Genomic DNA, 19,943 nt, shown 5'->3' on the forward strand with positions numbered 1-19,943 from the left:
TGTTAAAATATGTATAGATCGAAAATCAATAGATTCTAATTCTTAAATCATAGCAAAATATGGTTTTAACAATTTAATTGTTCATTTTTGTATCGGTTGCACACCATCCAAATACATGATTTTTGGTTTTTAAGTATTTTTAGTAATGTAAATCATAATAAAGTAGTTACGATTTTGGTCTTGTATGTCCTGTTATTGATCTTGGAATTAAGAGGACAAGATAATCACTCCTTTTGAGAGGAGTATAGCCTATTTGTTTGTTATAACAGTAAACTATGGTCCTCAAAAGGAGCCTCCGTATCAGTGTTATTGTTGAAACCTTTCTCATGACCCAAATGGTCAGTCGCCCAACTGACTCTAACCTCTAAGACCGAGGCAGTGAGCTCAGAGTAAGATGCATGCATAACTCACAGGCCAAGCCTGCCATGCTGTTAGATTCTTCGAGCATCTTTACACATACGATCGAAGTCCAGCATACATACTACCGGGAGAACAAAACAGATGCCACTCCCAAGCCTTTTTAGAGCCTTCGCGATCTCTTCCCCTCCCTATCCTCGCCGGCCCCCGGCTGTTCCGACGCTCCGCCGCCGCGCTTCCCTGGTCGGAGCGCTTTGGGTGCTGAGCCTCGGCACCGTCGCCGCGCTCTCCTACAGGACGGGGTGCGCTCAGTCCCACTGCCGCTTCTTCCCTTTCCTCAAGTAAAGCCCACCATCCCCTTCCTCCGGAGATGGCTTCTCGATTTCTCGTGGCTGCGGAATCGAGAAGTTTTTTTTTTTTTTTTTTTTTTGTTGCTTTGTTATCTCTTGATCTTAATATGGATTCCGAGATGTTGAATTTCTCTTTTTTCGAAGAAATTTCTTCAAAAAAAAGGTGAAAATGACGAGAATTTCGCCTAAAAATAAGAAATTTTGGCACAGGAACTGGTTTTGTGATCATGGTTTTTTATCTTGTACATTACTTCGATTTCTGTCGAACTGTTTTAGATCATAAGAATATAATAACCTTCAATCAGCCTGGCAATAATTGTTGAAGTTAGTGGGAAGAGAATGCTCGTTCTTTCCATAACTCTTCAACTGGTTTATAGAATACTTGATGTTTTGACCATTGAAGTTCATGAAACGAACATATTGAATCTACGGAGGCTGATTCGGAGCTCTTAAAAGCGCTCAAGAGGATTATGTTCGATGTCCCATATATTTCTGATGCAACGTTTCTCAATTAAGGGGTATGCCACCGTCTGACTGTGACTGAGATTGTATGGTAGACTCATCAGTCTTTGGAAAGTCCCACTACATGGTCAAATCTCATCCTGGGAGCAGGGTTGTAAATGATAACTATTAAGCTGATAAAATGGCCAGTACTAGAGTTTATGCTGATTTATTAATGTTTTGATAACATGCAATGCATGTTGTGTGCCAACTGAAGATTTTTGGTTTGGGTATCCTCACCAACATCATGTAAGTTCCATCTTTTTGCCAGGTCATGCCTTATCCAGTTGCCAATAAAAGTTATTATCTCACGAAAAAGATTAAAATTTATTCACTTTTAGGAATTTGACCCCCTTAATCATTACATACACCCTAGATCAGTGCAATGGAATGCGTCTATTTGTCCATCTTTTGACTTTAGATAGGAGTAGGTCCGAAAGAGGATCTTATTTTTAAAACAGAAGTAAGTTATTTTTTTTTAGTTCGTAAAACTATTTCGGTCAAAAGTGTATCACAAGGGAATCAGCCATTCATATTCTATTTCTAGTGTAGGAAAAAAAACAAAAAACAAAAAGGCATGAGCTGCTCTCTTTTTGTATATCCTTTTCCTATTACTTACAATAAAACAATCTCTTCAAATGTAGGCTAGATATAGATACATCGCCTCCATTTTCTCTCTCTGTTCTTTTCCCGATACTGCCTGATTGTCATTTTAACAATCTAACTGTTTAATATGACTCTTATTATGTATGACAAATTGCCAATCAATATTTATATAAATTTGTACTTGATTTAACTGCTGCTTGTTACTGTAAATGAAACCTTCCAGGTCAAAATTCATCAATCAACCAACTGCAAGACATCTTCGTTCTACAGGAATGGAGGCTGCATCCACCACAGTTCCTGCTATTGTTGTTTATGTTACTGTTCCAAACAAAGAAGCAGGTCTGTCTATATGGTTTTAGTTTCTAATATACAAGCACGCTATAATAGAAAATATGTAGGAGTATCGATTGATGATGCAATTATTGATGCATATTAACCAGGGCAACTTCAATGACATGGTTTAATACTTCTTCTGTGGATTATAACATAAAGAAATCAGACATACGTGTAGTAAATTAATAAGAAACAAAAGGCTAGAGAAGGATATAGTTTGGATGCACCATTGCACCAAGTTGGCATCTGTGTGTGTATTCCATGAAAGGTCTTTGTGAGGAATAAAAGGGGGAGGGGTGGGGAGGCGGTAGGTCAATTCTCTACCTGACTTGTCATCTATTGAAATGGAAAATTTAATGCATGAAGAACAGCTTGGTAGGCTTAATGACAAATATAACTTATGAAACAAACATATATATTAAAGATGACAAATATAACTTAATGACAAATATATATATATATATATATATATATTAAAGATGTGGTATTGTTGGAGCATAAAATTAGGGCTCGGTGAGAAGTAAGTTATTATACAGTTTTGTGTGCCAGAGAAGAAAAGGGAGAAGCCAAACAAGACTTGGATGAAGGAGGAGAACAATGATCTCAAGATGCTCCTATGTCAGAGGACTTGGCTGAATATGTGAACTGGGAAATAAGTAAATGAATATGAAGGGGTGAGCTGTTATGAACAATTTATTTATGTGTGAGGCTTTTGTGGTAATGAACTTTGAAATTCAGCAAAGCATTTATTTATGCATGATCTGTTTATCATATGAAGCACTGTTCTGCTTCACAAATAGGAATGCAGAATATGAAATTGAATCCATTGGTAGGCTATGTTTACCTGCCTCTCATTTATCATGCCCCCTCATGTGAAATAACTTGTAACCTGGCACTATATAACCTTGCTTAATGGAATAATTATGATTTATCCGTCAAGGATACCAAATCATTTTATTTTAGTTGCTCCCATAAAATGCTTAAGGTGCTGGTGCCTGCGGGGCACCTTTTATCTTTCTTTTTGCATACACGTATCATTGTTTTGAACAGCCATCTCAATAGACATGGTTTCGTCATATTTGGGAGGTGCTTGTCACCTCTCCCTCTGTGGGTTTGGTGGTCCATTCCTTATAGAGGCACGACAAAAGCTATAATTCTCATTGCCAAACTTGATCAGTGTTACGGTTTAATGAACATATGGTGATGTGGCATGATGTGTTTACCAATGTTTTGTTTGTTTGAATGTAGGCAAGAAGCTTGCTGAGAGCATAATTATGGAAAAGCTTGCTGCATGTGTGAATCGAGTCCCAGGCATGCACCTCAACCTTAAATTATATACACTAGTAGCAATTATGCATGGAGGCTTTATATTTGTTCAAATTATCTGACCTAGTTTTATTTTTAATAATGAATATATTGGTACTCAATCTGATTTATGCATTTCTGTAGGTTAAATATATGTAGTAAATTTCCAGGTATCTTTTCAGATTTTGATGTCATATTTTTGCAAACAAGAGTTGTATTAAATTAGCAGTGTTAAGTAGTTCTTTATATTCGTCTTTTGTTGATAGAATCTTGGTAAGCTTTTAGGAATAATTAGCATTTGAATTGAAGCTTCATCGGTTATTAGAAGAGGGTGGGGGGGGGTGGCGAGAGAGAGAGAGAGAGAGATAGTTGAGTTGAAAGAAAACTTGATATGTTTTATTTATTATGTTCACTTTCATTTTGTCAGGTGCATGAAAGAATATTTTGTTTAATTCTTATGACATTATATACAAAGACAGTCTTTAGCAATATGATGCATCCCATTGGCTTCATGGTACTTAAAGTCATTAAGATTTCATGGTTTTGGATTTGGGTCAACATTTGAGGAAGTGAGATAAAGAAATGTTATCACTGAATTTCTTTCATAAAATTTATAGAATCAAGTCTAGCAAGCACTAAGACAGCTTGACTTCGTACTGCCACCTTCTCTCCTTCTGCCATGTAGATCCATTTCCTTCTTTTGCTCTTTCCCTACTTACGCAGTATACTTCATGGTCACCAAGAAAGTCCAATAGTAATATAATAGCACCCACCCTTCTCTTCCCAGCCTCCCCTACTCCCTCCTAGGTCTTTGTCATCAAGTTCTCCTTTATCTACTTCAGCTGTCCAGTGTGTTGGGGTAGATCCCTTAATTGCGGAACACGAATCTACCACCCAAGATCACAACTCCATCCAAGAAAGGTCGATGTAGATACCACGCGAGAAAAGGAGGAAGAAAGAGAGAAAAAAAATCACAAATAAATTAAGATAACGTAGATTGGCCTCAAGCTTACCTCTATAGGGTGTACAAACTTCATTATGAGAGAAAAAAAATCAAATAAATATAAGAAAAACTCATCAGTCAACTCTTGTACAAAGATCTTTCAACAAGAAGCCCCAAAAATCCTTATAAAAGTCCTCTGAAGCCTCTCTGTATGATCAGGACGCCATCAGCTATACAATGCAACAAACGACTTGTCAATCGGAGCTATATACGCTCCAGAATCATCAAATAGTATTTTCCTAGGATACCGAGCGCAAATCAAATCTTATAACACTTCTAGACCGTCCAATCATGATCGGCTCAAATTGTGGCCGTCCGATCGTGCAATCAGGCATCTTAGGCTCTTGATCAAACTCGAAAATGATCTGGACCGTCCGATTGCGATCGGCTGTGACATCAGCCGTCGGATCGTGCCCCAATCTACACCATCGCTGTGAGCCGTGCCCCGATCCATGCCGTCACTGCGAGCCGTGCTCTGGATTGCAGTCCACGGTGGGCCGCGACTGGGCAGTGGGCCTATGCCTGTGCAGCCCGCATGCGCGCTCGTGCATGTCTGGGTCAGCCCAGTGCATCACCATGGCCTGCACCGGCCCAGTGCGCCGTCGTGGCTTGCATCGGCCCATGGGCCCCTCTGACGGTCCGTGGGCTGTACCACTTGCTCACGACCTTCTCTCGTGCGTATCTCCTCCATCTGAACTCCGTTTGGATTGATCTTGGACCCGTTGGATTTCGTTCGTCGTCCTAGACCTTGTTCTAGACTTATTATAGATCAAAATTCGAGATATTTTTTTCAACAATCTCCATCTCGACTCGATATTTGGCCTCCATCTCTGAGAGCCTATGATCAATCTCGCTCCCACGTCCTGGGGCACGCTTGTTGTCTCATAGATGGGTAAACGTAGGAATCAAGTTAGATCGCTCGATCCCATCTCTATCATGAGCTGTGTCTATTCTGACCAAAGATCTGCTCGGGGAAGTCTCCTGCAACAATAGAAACTTTACTCTACGACGTCACCTCTCGTCCTCCTGAGTCTCCCGTCTCGTGCTCAATCCACCTCCATTTGGAGCTCCACTTCGCACTGGACTCCCTCTGGCTCCTGAAACTCCAGCTCGCACTAGGCTTCCTGTCAGGTAGTAATATCTTTCCATCCTCTTCTTTTCCTCCAAAATAATCTTATCGCCGCGCATAACCTTCAGGATTTCATCACCAGCTACCCACCTGTAGCCGTTTGAATCTACTTTGCTCAGTGAGATACGATTCCATCTGAAATTGGGTATGTATTGGATCTTGCCCAATCTTCTCACTACACCATTATGTGTTCTCCAGCTGACTGTCCCGATGTCTTTGATCGCACAGTTTGATCCATTCGACAGATGAACAGTGCTCTCACTACTCTCCAGAGAGTCAAACAGCTCTTTTCTACAACAAACATGATGGGTGCATACAGAATCTAAAATCCACTACTGAGAAGAAGTAGATATCTCATCAGATATTAATAGGATATCATTTTTTGACTCGCTACTGGCCATCACCATAGTAGTCATCGTCCGATCTCTGAGTTGAGGGCAATCTCTGACACGATGCCCTAACTCATCACACTGGTAGCACCTGATCTTGCTGGGATCTCTCATCTTGGATCTGGATCATCCTCCTCACGATCCTCTACCGCTTCGTCTGCTGCCACTTGCTCCTCCAAAAATCGCCAAAGTTAGGCTGCCGCCGTCTGAGCTCGATGCTGGATTCTTCCTCCTTAGAATCTTGTTCTGGATAATCACCATGGTGACTTCGTCTATCTTGATGGTGCTCTTTTCCACTAAAAGAGCAATCACCAAGGACTCATACGAAGGGAGAAGCGACGCTAACAAGATCAATGCCCTGGTCTTCTCCTCAACCTTCTCACTTACACTGAAAAGATCAGTGAGAATTTTTTGAAAGTAGCTGAGATACTCCTGCACGCTCTATCCCTCGTCCATCCGTAGTTGGTAGAATTATCTCCAGAAGAAGAGAGTGTTGGTGAGGAACTTCATCATGTACAATTTTTCGAGCTTCGACCACAATACCATCGGAGAAGTTTCGTTAAGTACATAAATCACCACCTCATCCCTCAGGTATAAGTGGATGGTACTCACCGTCTATATCTGTAACTGCTTTCAGGTCTTTTCCTCTATGGTATCTGGCATCTTCTCATACAAGAGAGCATCAATCAACCCATGTTGGATGAACACATCCTTCACCCTCGCTTGCCACAAGGAGAAATTGCTTTTTCTGTCGAACTGGTTGATCTCCACCTTGATTGTGTTTGTCTTTTCCATCTCCAATCCCGATCAACACCACCTCCATCTGGATCGTCTGCTATCGCTTGTTTACGGTAACCAGGCTCTGATACCATTTGTTGGGGTAGATCCCTCAATTACGGAACACGAATCTGCCGCCCAAGATCATAACTCCATCCAAGAAAGGTCGATGTAGATACCATGCGAGAAAAGGTGGAAGAAAGAGAAAAAATCACAAACAAATCAAGGTAATGTGGATTGACCTCAAGCCTACCTCCATGGGGCATGCAAACTTCACTATAAGAGAAAGAAAATCAAACAAATACAAGAAGAACTCACCACTCAATCCTTGTACAAAGATCTCTCAATAAGAAGTCTTAAAAATCCTTACAAAAGCTCTCTGAAACCTCTCAAGAAGTCTTTTTGCATGACCAAGACGCCACCAGCTACCTGAACAAATGACTCGTCAATTGGAGCTATATAGGCTTCAGAATCATCAAAATAGTGCTTTCCTAGGATATCGGACTCAAATCAAACCCTAGAATCCTTGTGGACTGTCCGATTATGACCGGCTCGAATTGTAACCATCCGATCACGCAATCAAGCATCCCAGGCTCCTAATCGAACCCGAAAATGATTTGGACCTTCCGATCACGACTGGTTGTGACATCAGCCATCGGATCGCACCCCGATCCACACCATCGCTGTGAGCCGCACCTCGGTCCATGCCATCGTTGTGAGCCGCGCTTTGGATTGCGGTCCACAGTGGACCACGACTGGGTAGCGGGCCTGCGCCCGCGTGGCCCGTGCACAAGCGCTCACGTGCGTCTGGGCCGGCCCAGCGTGCCACGCCGGCCCGTGGGCCATACCACCTGCTCCCGGCCTTCTTTTGCGTGTATCTCCTCCATCTGGACTTTGTTTGGGCTGATCTTAGGCTTGTTGGATTCCATTCGTCGTTCTAGACCTCGTTCTAGGCTTATTGTGGACTGAATCTCGAGGCATTTTTCTTAACATAATGGTCTAGTCTAGTCTTTCCATTTCAGTGCTACTACATAGGTTGACAAATGGGACCTGATCCAGACTCAAATGTTCATGGGTTATGCATGGATCTAGTGGGGGCCATAAAAGATTTCAAGCCTATGTTTGATGCAAGTTTCACCATATCAACTCATACCACCCTGTATTGAGCACACTGCAATATACTGATAAGGTATTGGTATAGTATTGAAGTTTGGTACTGCATAGGGGCTGAAGTAGCCAATACCATGCAAAACCGGTCCATGTTGCACCAACCTATACCGCTCGCTGGTGTTACCATGGTTGGGTGCGAGAAAAGGTTTCTTGATCATGTGTCATTACAGGCACTGTATTGTACCATGCTGCATGTACGATACTATATAAGTAAGGTATCTAATATTGGTATAGAGAACCTTAGTGTTGGATAGAAATATACTTGACTTGGTCCTAACCTAAGTGGACAATTCTTAGATTTGGTAGGATATGATCTTATGCTATAGAAGTTGTGAATATGACCACTTGTAGAATCGATGCTTTTTCCTAGTATATATTTTATATAAATATTTATACATTTACTTTTATAATTTTCCCTTTTTTATTGCATTTGTTAGGTATTTTATATTCTAATGCCCTCATGGGTAATGTTTAAGCGTTTAATGGCATTCATGGAAATAGATACGGCTTATTTTATGGTTGGACACACTGATCCCGCAAAGGGGCAGGCCTTGGCGCAATGGTAAGATTGTTCCATTGTGTCTATATATCATAGTTTTTGAAATATAGAAATAACCTCTCTACATGTGGGGTTAGGGTTGTGTATGTCTAACCCTCCCCGGACCATACAATGGTGGGGACCTTGTCCGCTGGGATGCCCTTTTTCTAACGTCGTGACCTCTCTTTAGGCTTCCTAATTGAAGGTCAAATCCCTAAACAAGAGCTCCTCTCTTCCTTGCTTCTTGGCTTTTGTGATCATTGGATCTCGCCCTCTAATTGCATCAGTTGGAGGCTTTTAATTGTTATGTTAAACCTGCCACCAACTTCCTTTGCCACTAGCTACTTCAACCACATGTCCTCAAGCTCTTGACTTTATGCATGCCAATTTTGAGGCTTTGACCATTGATTGTGCTGCTACCACTGGCCCTTGGTTCCTTGTCCCTTGTGTTAGGAGAGGGGGTGGGGAATGAGTTTAGCATAAGCCCCTAAAGCCATAGCAGCAGCCTCCCTTAAGCATATGATGCCACTTTATTTAGAAATAATATGCCCACTAACAGTTCATACATGAATCTGCTTGAGACACAGACCAGTGTTCAGCATCTAGCTTTTTAAAATTCATCAAAGCAGAATTGGACCTGTTCAAAATGACGGATGGATAGAGTCTGGATTAAAATTTAGATTCTAATTCTGATGGGTCCAAGTACCATGTTGGAGGCAACAGTTCTAACCCAACCTGATTCCAGTCCTCATCTCCACCTCCGCAAGAAAAAAAGAAGGAAGGTTTGCACTCCAGTGATTTTTGGAAACCCTTGCTGCTACATTCTAGTAGCTTCTGCACCAAATTCATTTTGCTTATAGCTTAATTTCTAACTAAAGGATTTTGCTTATAGCTTAATTTCTAACCAACAGTGTTTTTCAATGTGTCTATGAATCTCGATATTTATCAATCCATTGGTATGTCTGTGTGTGTGGTAATGATAGGGGTGCATTGTGTTCATGGAGTGATACAGGTCTCTTTTCCTCCTATGTAGTCAACATACCCTTTAGAGACATAAATCCTTAAGGAGCCGTAAACTATAGTTGCACTACCAAATTTCTCATTTTTAGATGCCTATTATGGTCATGAGAAGCCATGTCAATTTCCTTGAACCTTTCGTGGAGATCTCTTTGGCCATACCCTTAACATCTTTTCCATGTCCCAGCATTACTTTTCTCATCAGCCATTGATCAGTCCACTGTTTAAGGCAATCCTTTCCACATGGAAGTTTCTTGCCTAATTTTAAGCATCAAACTATCCCAGTGAACTCAGATGCTAAATGACACCACAACCGAGGGTAAAGTTAGTAAGTAGAGAGGATAGAGATATAGTCAAAGTTCTTCAGTGTAGTCTTGACTCTCCATTCCTCTTATTAGTATGTTGTTACCAAGGAAAGAGGAAAGAATTATAATCAAATGTTGATAAGGCAACAGTCACAGATGGGGCCTTTTTCATGCCAAATCTTGCTAGAGCTTCCAATGCTTATTGAATTGGCTACCAAACCCTTTTTAAACACCATAAATCTGCCATTTATTCCTTAATGCTTCTATGTTTGCTCAAGGCCCCCTCAACATCGAGGGAGCCACATGAAAAGGATTTGTATTTTACTACCAGTTATCAGAGTACAATAAAAGAACAACTTCAAGGGGTCAATTAAACAATTGTACAAAGTCACATGTATCAGGCTTCAAGGTACATTTTGTAATGTCATTCTGATAATAGTTCTAACTCTTCAATTTTGCTGTGACATCAAATAATAACTTGATACAGAATTTATTCGTCCCTGCGAAGTCAGCAGCCTTATTTTGCTAATGGATACAAATATAGTTTGCATTTTTTGATGTTTTAAGATTTTTAATGCAGTTATAAGCATCTATTTGGATGTCATGTTACAACCACATGTTTTGATGATTTATTTGACTTAGCTGAAAAATTCCATAGATCTATACTGTGCTCTGCATTCTCCAGTTACAATTTTGTTAGATTGTGACAAATGTTAGTTAAACCACATTTCTTTTATTTTCCTCCACGTACTGTCAAAATACATTTGTTTCATTGCATGTTTCCTAATTAATCATATGTTCTGTAATTGCAGGCATCGAGTCTGTTTATTGGTGGGATGGTAAGGTAGAGTTCTAATATACAAAATGAAGCTTTATTCCATTTGAAAATTATTCATTAAGCACCATTAATTTACCATTCAACCCAAGAAGTTCTTGACATCAATAGTTCCATATACCCCTATACCCACAAGTTTATAATTCATTCAGCCACAAACCCAGCATTGTCTGTATACAACTGATGTGCTTTAGGAAAGAATGTCTACCGTACCAATAATTATCTACAAAATGTTAGATATGCAACCTTAGTGAAATAACATTAGTGCATCCTGCAATGATTCTGATGTATCCACTTGATGCCTCATAATTTTACCAACAAAAGAAGGGTCAACAACAGGCCTTAATGCCCTCCTTTAATATGTTTTTTTAACTTATCTATCATAATATCTATTTTTCAGGTTCAAAGAGATTCTGAGGAATTACTCATAATCAAGACAAGGGAATCCCTCCTGAATGCCTTGACAGAACATGTTAAAGCCAACCATGAATATGAGTAAGCTCCATTCTGAACACTGGAAACCATGTAATCAAGGGCAATCTTTTAGATTATGCTACATTGAATGCATTAAGTGTAGTGGCACATATATTTATTGCATTCTTATTAAAATAGTGCAGAGAGGACTTTAGCTAGATACCTGATTTCTATAAATAAATGTTTACAGGGTCCCCGAAGTGATTGCTTTGCCGATCACTGGTGGCAACCTCAAGTACCTTGAATGGATCAAGAACAGTACTAGGGATATTTGACATAGGAAGTTATGAGATGCAAATACGTAGAGATCTTGGGTGCATTACAGTCGAGTGGTACGACTTCAGTGCAGTATAGTGCGGGTAACAGAGGCTGTGTCTTAATCAATGCTAGATCCTATGCGGGTAGCTACTTTTTGAGTGCTAGGAACTAGTTGTCCATTTTTTTTTTTTTGGTAGAGGAACTAGTTGTCCTTGAATGATCAATACAACGCAATCCCTCGGTGCACTTTCCAAGTTCTTAGCTCAAAACTTGCTTAGCAATATATTTGTCGTATTAAATATCAATATTGTTTATATATGTAATCACTAAGCCACTTTTATGTGGTGTGATATAGTCAGGGCATATTAGTGAAGGAGATGGTGCAACTTGCTAATCGACAGGGAACCAGCGAGTCACGGGCATCCCCTCTAATCTTGAAGAATCTGGAAAATTAACATTAAAATGCTTAATACTGAATCATAAAAACATATTTGTTATTTGGCAGTGGAGGTATAATTTTTTATCAACTATGAGATACATGGAACATATATTTGATTTGGGTGCTCAAAAAGGTAGGAATGTGTCGCGGACGGGAGATTGTCTTCAACGTTCCTGTGAAATTACAAGAAAACCGGCAATTCAAAGAGAGGTGCTGGGAACGGGATTTTTTTTGCCTGGGGAACGATGTTTTAGCATTTTTTGGCAAACTGTTTTTGGGATACCAGCGAGACATTTTCCCAACCTGGGCAAAATTATCGCAATCCAAATATACCAAATTAGCCTTTGAATAAGGTGTGGGTGTGAGAATAATTGTGTTATTTTATTAGGATTTAAATTTTTTGGATTACAGTCCACTATGGAAGCAAGGTTTAATATCATCTTGCTCATGTCTCATATAAATTACATTTCAAGATAACCAACTTAAATCTTAGGGCCTATTTAGCATCATTGTTGTTCATCTATTTTAGTTTCTCAACAAATTAATGAAATAGTACATGGAGACTGAAACTAAGGACGGCATTTGCACGAAGCTTGTACTATTTCTTTGGTTATCTCTTGCTTTTATTTTCACTCCTTTTTAAAAGTAATAAATCAATGTTCCAAAAGCTCTAAACATTAAACCATTTGAAAAGCAAAAGGCGTTTACTTGCATGTCATTCAGTCTACTTCAATTTTCTTCTTGGATTTTTGAATACAGGAACAGAAACGGACCCCACCCACCACATTGATATCTCACTTATCCGGTTTCAAGTGGCATACATAGCCCAAAGCAAGTGATCATTACGACAAAGTTTAGTGCACAACAAACACAAAGTGGTCCTGAATCAAATCCAACAAATACGACTGCAAAATATTTTGTCAGACATTCTGGAAGGTAGCATGATAAAAGAAGATGCCATGTTTTACAAAATCTCGCATTGACGAGTAATATAGCAGCTCTTTATAATTTCTTGCTCGGTTCATAGTAAGTGTGAAAATTAAGAATATCCACTTTAGTAGAATAGTAAGAATATCTGCTTTAGTCTTAAAAAATGAATTTCTGATGGTGTAAACCACGTAATATGTGGGTCATTGCAAAAGAACAACAGAAACACCAGAAACACTCACGATGAAGTAGACAGGATGCGTACATAGATGCCCAAAAATATCCACCATCATATGAGTTATCTGTTTTGCTGGTACAGGAACAGATCCTTCTAGTTCACTCTTCCAGGCATAATGCGAATTCAAGATCTCCCTTTCCATATGACACAAACTCAAACGACCCCCTTCAACTTCATGAAATATAACAGAATTGCCAAAAAAATAACGAGGACAGCGAGGAACGTGCTCATCCCTGAAAAAACAACAACATATTCAAAATTTAACTACAAGAAAAACAGAGAGTATGAAATCAAACCAAGATATAGAATCATCATATACCACTACTCTTTCTACTTTCAATAAGTGTCACCCGTGCACTTGAATCAAAGGATGCAGACATCAAGGCCCTGTGCACATGAAAAATAGCTTAATTTCATATCTTCAGCTGGCCAGTTATGGATATCGGACCAGTTATACAACTCTTAGTTTTGAATTAATGCATTTAACTATGATGCAGGAGAAGGCTGGACAGTGACCTTGAATCTTGGGAGAAGATTAATGCAGTAACAATGCCGAGGTGTGCTTTTTTAACTATAGTCTGAACCTGCATATCTGAGTTGAGGATCATGATGTTTCCTTCTACTGTCCCACTGCAGAGTACACAAAAAGGTAAATGTGATTGTTTGAGGAATAGAAAGATGAAGTCAACCACATTGTGTCGTGTGATAATGTGCATTACTTATTGCATAAAACATTAAAGCCCTTACATGGTATCATGACACTCCTATGCTATCAGACAATGCGATGCCTACCCAAATCTTAGCACATTTACAGAATAATCAAAATTGCCAAAGAGAACTTAATTGCACATTAAAACCAGGTTTTCAGCAAAAAAAAAAAAAAAAAAAGGATAACATAATAACATCATGACAGTACTTAGTTACTCATCAAGGACTCAAGAAATAAGCATCTGAGAAGCTAGGAGACAATATTTGTGTTACTCTTGAGGTTTTTGACCTTTTATAATTATATAAAGACCATCACACTTTGTATGGAGTTGAAACTTTCCCAGCCTAATGTAGACTCAAAGGACTACCACATTTTGTAAGGAATAAGCATCTGAGAAGGTAAGAGAATATTTGTGTTATTCTTGAAGTGTTTGACCTTACATAATTATATAAAGACCATCACATTTTGTATGGAATAGAAACTCTCCCGGCCTAATGGAGACTCAAAGGACCACTCAATATAGTTCCTCATAATAATACTAATAAGAGTAATAAACTCATGCAAATTTAGGGATGACACACAAGCTTACAGGTCGCACGATGAATTGTACAAAAAATTGTAATAAAAATCTATGCTTGTGCCACAAATTTTATAGTTCTGGTGTAATTGGATATGCTTTCTTTGCTTCCAATACATGAACACATATTAACAAACACAGACCCACCTGAGACAAGCAGAAAAAAACCAAACAAAACAATCATGGTAATAGAGTGATCATGAAATCATAGACTTGGAATTGGTCGCATGATGGTGGTAAAATTTAAATTAATCACTTACATTGCGAGGAGTTTACCATCAGCTGCTACATTAAATGCAGAAATAGGGTCACGGACTACCTTCTTTGACCCAAGTCGCTTCCATGAAAGAGTATTCCAAGACACTATCTTTCCTTGGTCACCTGCAAATTAAAGCTACCTATTCAGTCCTGTTAAGTACTAGAACAAATAAAGAAGAAGAACAAATGCAATCTGGATCATCACCATGCATTGTAGTAATCAATAGTATCTGACTACCATCAGTGCTCTGAGAAAACCTGCACAAGCCAAAAACTTCACCCTGGAAACATGTATAGTTTATAAGTCCACATATTCAAGAAAGTAGTTCAGGTACTTAAGAAAGTCGCTGAAGGGTTTGCTTACATCTTCCCTGTGCAGACTGGCTACAACTGTTGATGATGCCAGATCCCAAACCCTGCAAGGGCCACTATTTCCCAATGACACAAGAAACTTCCCATCGAGACTGCAAAACATGACCAAGCAGATGATATATGTGATTCCATATGCGACGAGCTCAATTCCATGGTGCATGTGCCCAAAAATAAAAACACAATATTTAAGTATGAACAGTTTTCTTATTTAAACATGCTTCTATCAACCTGAAATGCAAATCCTTCACAGTCGCATGAGCATCAGTTTGATCAAGAATGCTTTCCAAACTTGGCCACTTGAAGACCCTCAAATGCCCATCCTACATGAAATATGGCAAGAAAACTGAAGATTTATAGAATCATGAATTAAGAGAGTAGAACAAGGATATCTGAAGATTTAATTTAGATCAAGCATATGCAGTAGACATATAATATCTAACAGCATAGAAAACACTAAAGAGTAATTATTTAGTCCTCATCAAAGAAAAAAAGAGTAATTATTTAGTGAGGCATAAATATTTAGCTAAAATGATCTGAATTACATCATCACATGTGGAGCAAATAACCTAGTAGCAATAGAAAACTATACACTGGTACAAAGAGAAAGGTAAGACCAATAAAACACAAGAAGGATCCAGATAAACAAAAGGAAGCTAGCAGAAGAGGTTCCAAGAAATCTTGAGAGAATTGACGAAGAAATGGAAGCAGCAGAGAGAAATGTAACGACATGACAGATGAGGCAACACCCTCCATATCTGTCAATTTGGTAGGACTCTCAACAAGAATGTAAATAGAAATGTAACATAAGATGATGACAGCTGTTGAAAGGATATTATCTGCAAAATTAGCTAAATTTGGGAGCTCTCTAGTAGAACTCTTGAAACAATGAATAGAAGCATTAAGTAATGTTACGCATTTTGATGCTAAGCTAAATCCTTTTAGAAATTGTGCTCTGAGAGCAACCTTAAACATCTATTCTGAAGTGGGGAGAAATTGCTTATGTGAGAAAATGGTGTAATTTTCAACAATAGATAGCCAAGAGAGGGCAGAGGTTGAAAGAATAAAGAGAAGAAGAAACTGAAAAGAAAAGAAATTCCACTTAGTAAGTTACAGCATCAGATTACTCTCATCGACTTTATAAAAAGTTCCTTTAGATTATCTCAATGGCGGACAATCACTTTGTGGTTGACCGTAATTCACAAGTTACTGGAGCTTATAAATCTAAATGAAAGATGATCATCAACTTGCGGTCCAACATCTAAGTTGACTAAAATCCAGCATTCATAGAGATTATGAATCAACCACCATATCTCCTGAAGAGGCATGTACGATGACAATGTTAAGCCCACAAATTTTAATGGAATTCTTTCTAATGGGGTGATAACACTACATACTCAATGCAAAGACGGATAATTACTAGAATCTTATTTATAGCATATTAGTGCTTCAAAGGCTAAAGTTTCTTGAGTTGAAGAAGAAACATATTGCACGTGCACCTAACATGACAAAGAACCTGAAAAACATGATGAAAAGAAAATCATGTAAGCCTAACATGGACTGCAAGTCATGTTGTTCAGTGTAAAATGCTGGTCTAAAAGGATGATAAAGGGCATGAATGGCCACCATCTAGTTCTGCTGTAAGCATGCCAACCATATAGATATTCATCGTTACTTCCCAAACAACCTGTTCTCATCCAAACACCATATGTGTTGCAATCAAAGGTTCATGGCTCGGATGAGTCGGTCTTTGCTCCTGCATACGTGAGGTATTGTCCACTTTGATCTCGGGCACTATGACATAGGGTTTCACAGTTTTGCCCTTTAAAAAGTGCCTCACGTGGGAAAGAAAATTCCATCCCATATAAGTCAGAGTCCCTCTTAACTCAACCAATGTGGGACTAATGATGCCCTCCAACCTACACCACAATATAACCCTCCAGTCAAAGAAGACTTTGGGCAAGGTTGCGAGAGGTGCACCACAGTCCGCTGGAGGAATGTCGGCCTCACAATGGATGCCAATATTGCAGTCAAAGACCCATAGCTCAAGTAAGTCGGTCTCCGCTCGAGCATACGTGAGGTATTGTCTGCTTCGGCCTTTGGCACTATGGCATGGGGCCTCAAGATTTTGCTATTTAAAAGATGCCCCATATGAGAGAGAAGAGCCTATCCTATATAAGCCAAAATTTCTCTTGACTCACAACCAATGTGGAATTAATGATGCCCTCCCACCTACATCACAACAATATGTTTTTCAGTTTCCTCTACTCAATTGATCAAGTTCTTCAAAAGGTTGCATACTCACTCTTCACTGGCAAATATGCCCTTTGCAAGATCCGCAATATTTGTACCGAGTATCGTATTGGTACCCTAACGATATGGTATGGTCAGTACGGTACGTATTCTATATCGAAATAGCTCTCCAACTATTTTTCTCTATTTTTTTCTCCGCACGCCTCAATATGATTTGGTACAGATCAGTACACACCTTGATACGCCTTGATACAAGTCGGTACATCACAGTATAGGGTAGTATGGCTTGGTATGGGATGGTATGGGACTTGTACCTCAAAGTTAACTCCCGATATGCTATGGTGCACTCTATTCCAGACGGTATGGGGCAGTACAGCAGACCATGCCCTTTGACTTCTTCCCGGCATTTGCACTCCAGTTAATAAGAGAATACAGAGGATTTTCTTTATTAACATTTCAAGTAATTCTAGGAACCGAGCAAAAATAATAATAAATGAACATACAATCAAATAACGAAGTTACTCTCCAACTCGAGTTAGCTCTTTGCTTGATAATTAATACAGATGTTTGTACAGTTAGTCCTTGTCAACTTTGGGCAGAATAAAGTGGTCAGACAGGCTATGGAAGCATATATTGCAAAAATAAAGTTCTAAATTGAACAATGAAACATTCAAAACATACTGAAAAAAAAAAATCCAAAGTGACAAAATATTGAGCATCAATCAGTTTTCTACAATTATGTTCTTACTAGAATGACTGAAATTAATTAGTTGAAGTTATAAACTAAAGGCTACAGCACAGACACAGTAGCGTGAGGAAAGATATCTACCTCACCACCAGTTGCAAGCATGGATCCTTCTGCATTAAAGGCTACTGCTAACTGCAGCCCATCCTCCTCCAGTTGTGACAATCCCTTTTCAGAGGACTTAAGAGCCAATTTATGGGATTCCTTGCTCTCCAGAAAATCCCATTCAAACCACCTACACAAATATCAAAATCTAAAAATTAGAAGCACTAGTATGGTCACCAAAAGCCAAAAGAAAGATTCTTCATGCTTAGAACTCCATGATCATACAATCCATCTGAAGGAAGAAAATACTGGTAACAAGCCGGCAATCTATAAGATTAAAATACAGATATTGTGGATCAAAGATGATTGTAACTGGGAAAGGAAAAGCTAAGATTAAGACTCGAATTAAAAACAAACAATTAATAAGTTGTAATACAGTATGGTAAATTTGAAGGAAAAAAATATCATGTTAAGTCAAAGGCATACATTTTTACCGAATGATCTCTTCTATAGAAGATATCTGTTCAGGCTTACAAGGTATGGGGGAAAAAGATGCCCCATGAACAAAATAATCACTTAAGAAAACCAAAAAATATATATAAACCTATCTAAGAGCTGTGCAGTATGCCTGGATACCATAGTGTACAACTATAAAAGTTGGCAACCTGAGGAACAAATTAGTTGACATTGCAAACGTTATGTGCAGAACCTCTAAATGTAGAAAAGATTTTAAGATATTTATACAGAATTTGCTTCCTCTTAAAAAAGAATGATGCAAGAGCGGAAGAACGTGTGATCATATTATTGCCAATAATGTGTTTTTCCATATGGAACTAATTGCTGACTTATTCAAAAAACCAAAAAAAAAAAAAAAACCACCTTTGACATTGATCATTAATTTACAAAACTCGCATATGCATAAAATCAATGTAAAAGAACATCAGTTTAATCACTTAAGAAATGACCTGCAACCCTTTGGAAATGAGCAAAGGATCCCATTTCCGCCTGGGTGTACAGCCATCCTATAAGGCACCTCAGCATCCGTTCCCATCCGAAACACCTGAATCATTTTAAAAAGGATCAACATTTAAGCATTAAAAGGTTAAAAACTACTTCAGACTCTGCAACCCTATCCAAATTCCCAAATTGATGCCATCTATCGCCACTTAGAAAAAAGGAGCGGATTTTACCGGCTGATCGGAGAGGGATCGTGACTCGAGATCAAACTCGGAGATGACGAGGGCGTTCGGAACCCCGCTCCGGCCTTCGCCCCCGCCTCCCCCCAGAGCCACCAGGAGCCGATCTTTCTGAGACGAAGGAGAAGTCTCTCCCTCGCTTCCTTCGCCTCCTTCTTGCTTGCCTTTGTCTTCCTCCTCCGCCGCCCTGCCCCTGTCTTCCTTCTCCTCCGCCTCCGCCGCGGCGGCGGCTGAGATCCGGTCGAGGGGGACCCAGGCGGCGCAGTAGATGGGGAAGCCGTAGGTCTTGGAGCAGGGTGGAATCTCTCGCCGTCCCCTCGCCATGGCGCTCCTCTGGCTCGAATCTCTCCTCTTTTGTTCCTCTTTCCTTTTTTTTCCCTCTTTTGAGTTTTGACGCTTCGGCTCTGTAATAAGCGAAGAAGCGCTGGCCGTCGTTTCGGGCGCGGCGGTCGTGGTCAGATCTCGAGGACGTTGGGACCGAGAGAACGCACCACTCCACCTTGTAGCAGTTTAACGGAACCAATTCTCCAGTCTTTGGTGCCGGTGCTGTAGCTTTCTACTGTTTTTTTTTTTTTTTGGTAGGAACTTTCTACTCTATTTGTATGACGAGGGAGCTGATACCATCACGATGGAGCACTGCGAGAATAATGGCATGATGCTAACCCAAGAGACCCTCAAGGATGACAATATGTCAGATCGGCTCACATCCATAATTATTTTATAATTAAAAATTTATATCTATATTTATTTCATATTTATTTTAGGTCTGATCAAATAAAAATATGGATAAGATATATAAGATGGGTTGAACCCGATTGAATATATATATATATATACATA

General features: G+C 39.4%; 2 protein-coding genes across 3 annotated transcripts; one reads left to right on the forward strand and one right to left on the reverse strand.

Moving 5' to 3' along the window:
• Nucleotides 1-331: 331 nt before the first annotated feature.
• LOC105048663 (protein CutA 1, chloroplastic) lies at nucleotides 332-12,787 on the forward strand. 2 transcript variants are annotated; one of them, XM_073261357.1, is made up of 6 exons: nucleotides 332-698; nucleotides 2,038-2,153; nucleotides 3,396-3,458; nucleotides 10,593-10,624; nucleotides 11,016-11,110; nucleotides 12,546-12,787. In XM_073261357.1, the coding sequence occupies exons 1-6, from the start codon at nucleotides 502-504 to the stop codon at nucleotides 12,574-12,576; spliced, it is 534 nt and encodes a 177-aa protein (XP_073117458.1). In that variant the 5' UTR covers nucleotides 332-501; the 3' UTR covers nucleotides 12,577-12,787. The 2 variants fall into 2 exon arrangements, with proteins under 2 accessions (XP_073117458.1, XP_010926358.1); XM_010928056.2 differs by lacking the exon at nucleotides 12,546-12,787 and adding an exon at nucleotides 11,280-11,804 and having other exon boundaries at nucleotides 350-698.
• A 59-nt stretch (nucleotides 12,788-12,846) lies between these two features.
• LOC140859464 (SEC12-like protein 2) lies at nucleotides 12,847-19,667 on the reverse strand. The gene is made up of 10 exons (XM_073261356.1): nucleotides 19,098-19,667; nucleotides 18,873-18,967; nucleotides 17,947-18,097; nucleotides 15,096-15,187; nucleotides 14,860-14,959; nucleotides 14,701-14,776; nucleotides 14,498-14,618; nucleotides 13,468-13,581; nucleotides 13,271-13,338; nucleotides 12,847-13,184 (listed from the first exon to the last, which is right to left on the reverse strand). The coding sequence occupies exons 1-10, from the start codon at nucleotides 19,425-19,427 to the stop codon at nucleotides 13,105-13,107; spliced, it is 1,227 nt and encodes a 408-aa protein (XP_073117457.1). The 5' UTR covers nucleotides 19,428-19,667; the 3' UTR covers nucleotides 12,847-13,104.
• Between the last annotated feature and the right edge of the window lie 276 nt (nucleotides 19,668-19,943).

This window comes from Elaeis guineensis, chromosome 7, assembly GCF_000442705.2.
Source record: "Elaeis guineensis isolate ETL-2024a chromosome 7, EG11, whole genome shotgun sequence".
NCBI lineage: Eukaryota > Viridiplantae > Streptophyta > Magnoliopsida > Arecales > Arecaceae > Elaeis > Elaeis guineensis.

Bases quoted from the DNA above. Each gene is read 5' to 3' on its own strand.
- LOC105048663 (XM_010928056.2), top strand. From the start codon at position 502: ATGCCACTCCCAAGCCTTTTTAGAGCCTTCGCGATCTCTTCCCCTCCC. The intron at 699-2,037 runs GTAAAGCCCACC...GAAACCTTCCAG, and splicing joins CGCTTCTTCCCTTTCCTCAA to GTCAAAATTCATCAATCAAC. The intron at 11,111-11,279 runs GTAAGCTCCATT...AAATGTTTACAG, and splicing joins AAAGCCAACCATGAATATGA to GGTCCCCGAAGTGATTGCTT.
- LOC140859464 (XM_073261356.1), bottom strand. From the start codon at position 19,427: ATGGCGAGGGGACGGCGAGAGATTCCACCCTGCTCCAAGACCTACGGC. The intron at 14,777-14,859 runs GTAAGCAAACCC...ACATGTTTCCAG, and splicing joins CCAGTCTGCACAGGGAAGAT to GGTGAAGTTTTTGGCTTGTG. The intron at 14,619-14,700 runs GTGATGATCCAG...TTTAATTTGCAG, and splicing joins ATTGATTACTACAATGCATG to GTGACCAAGGAAAGATAGTG.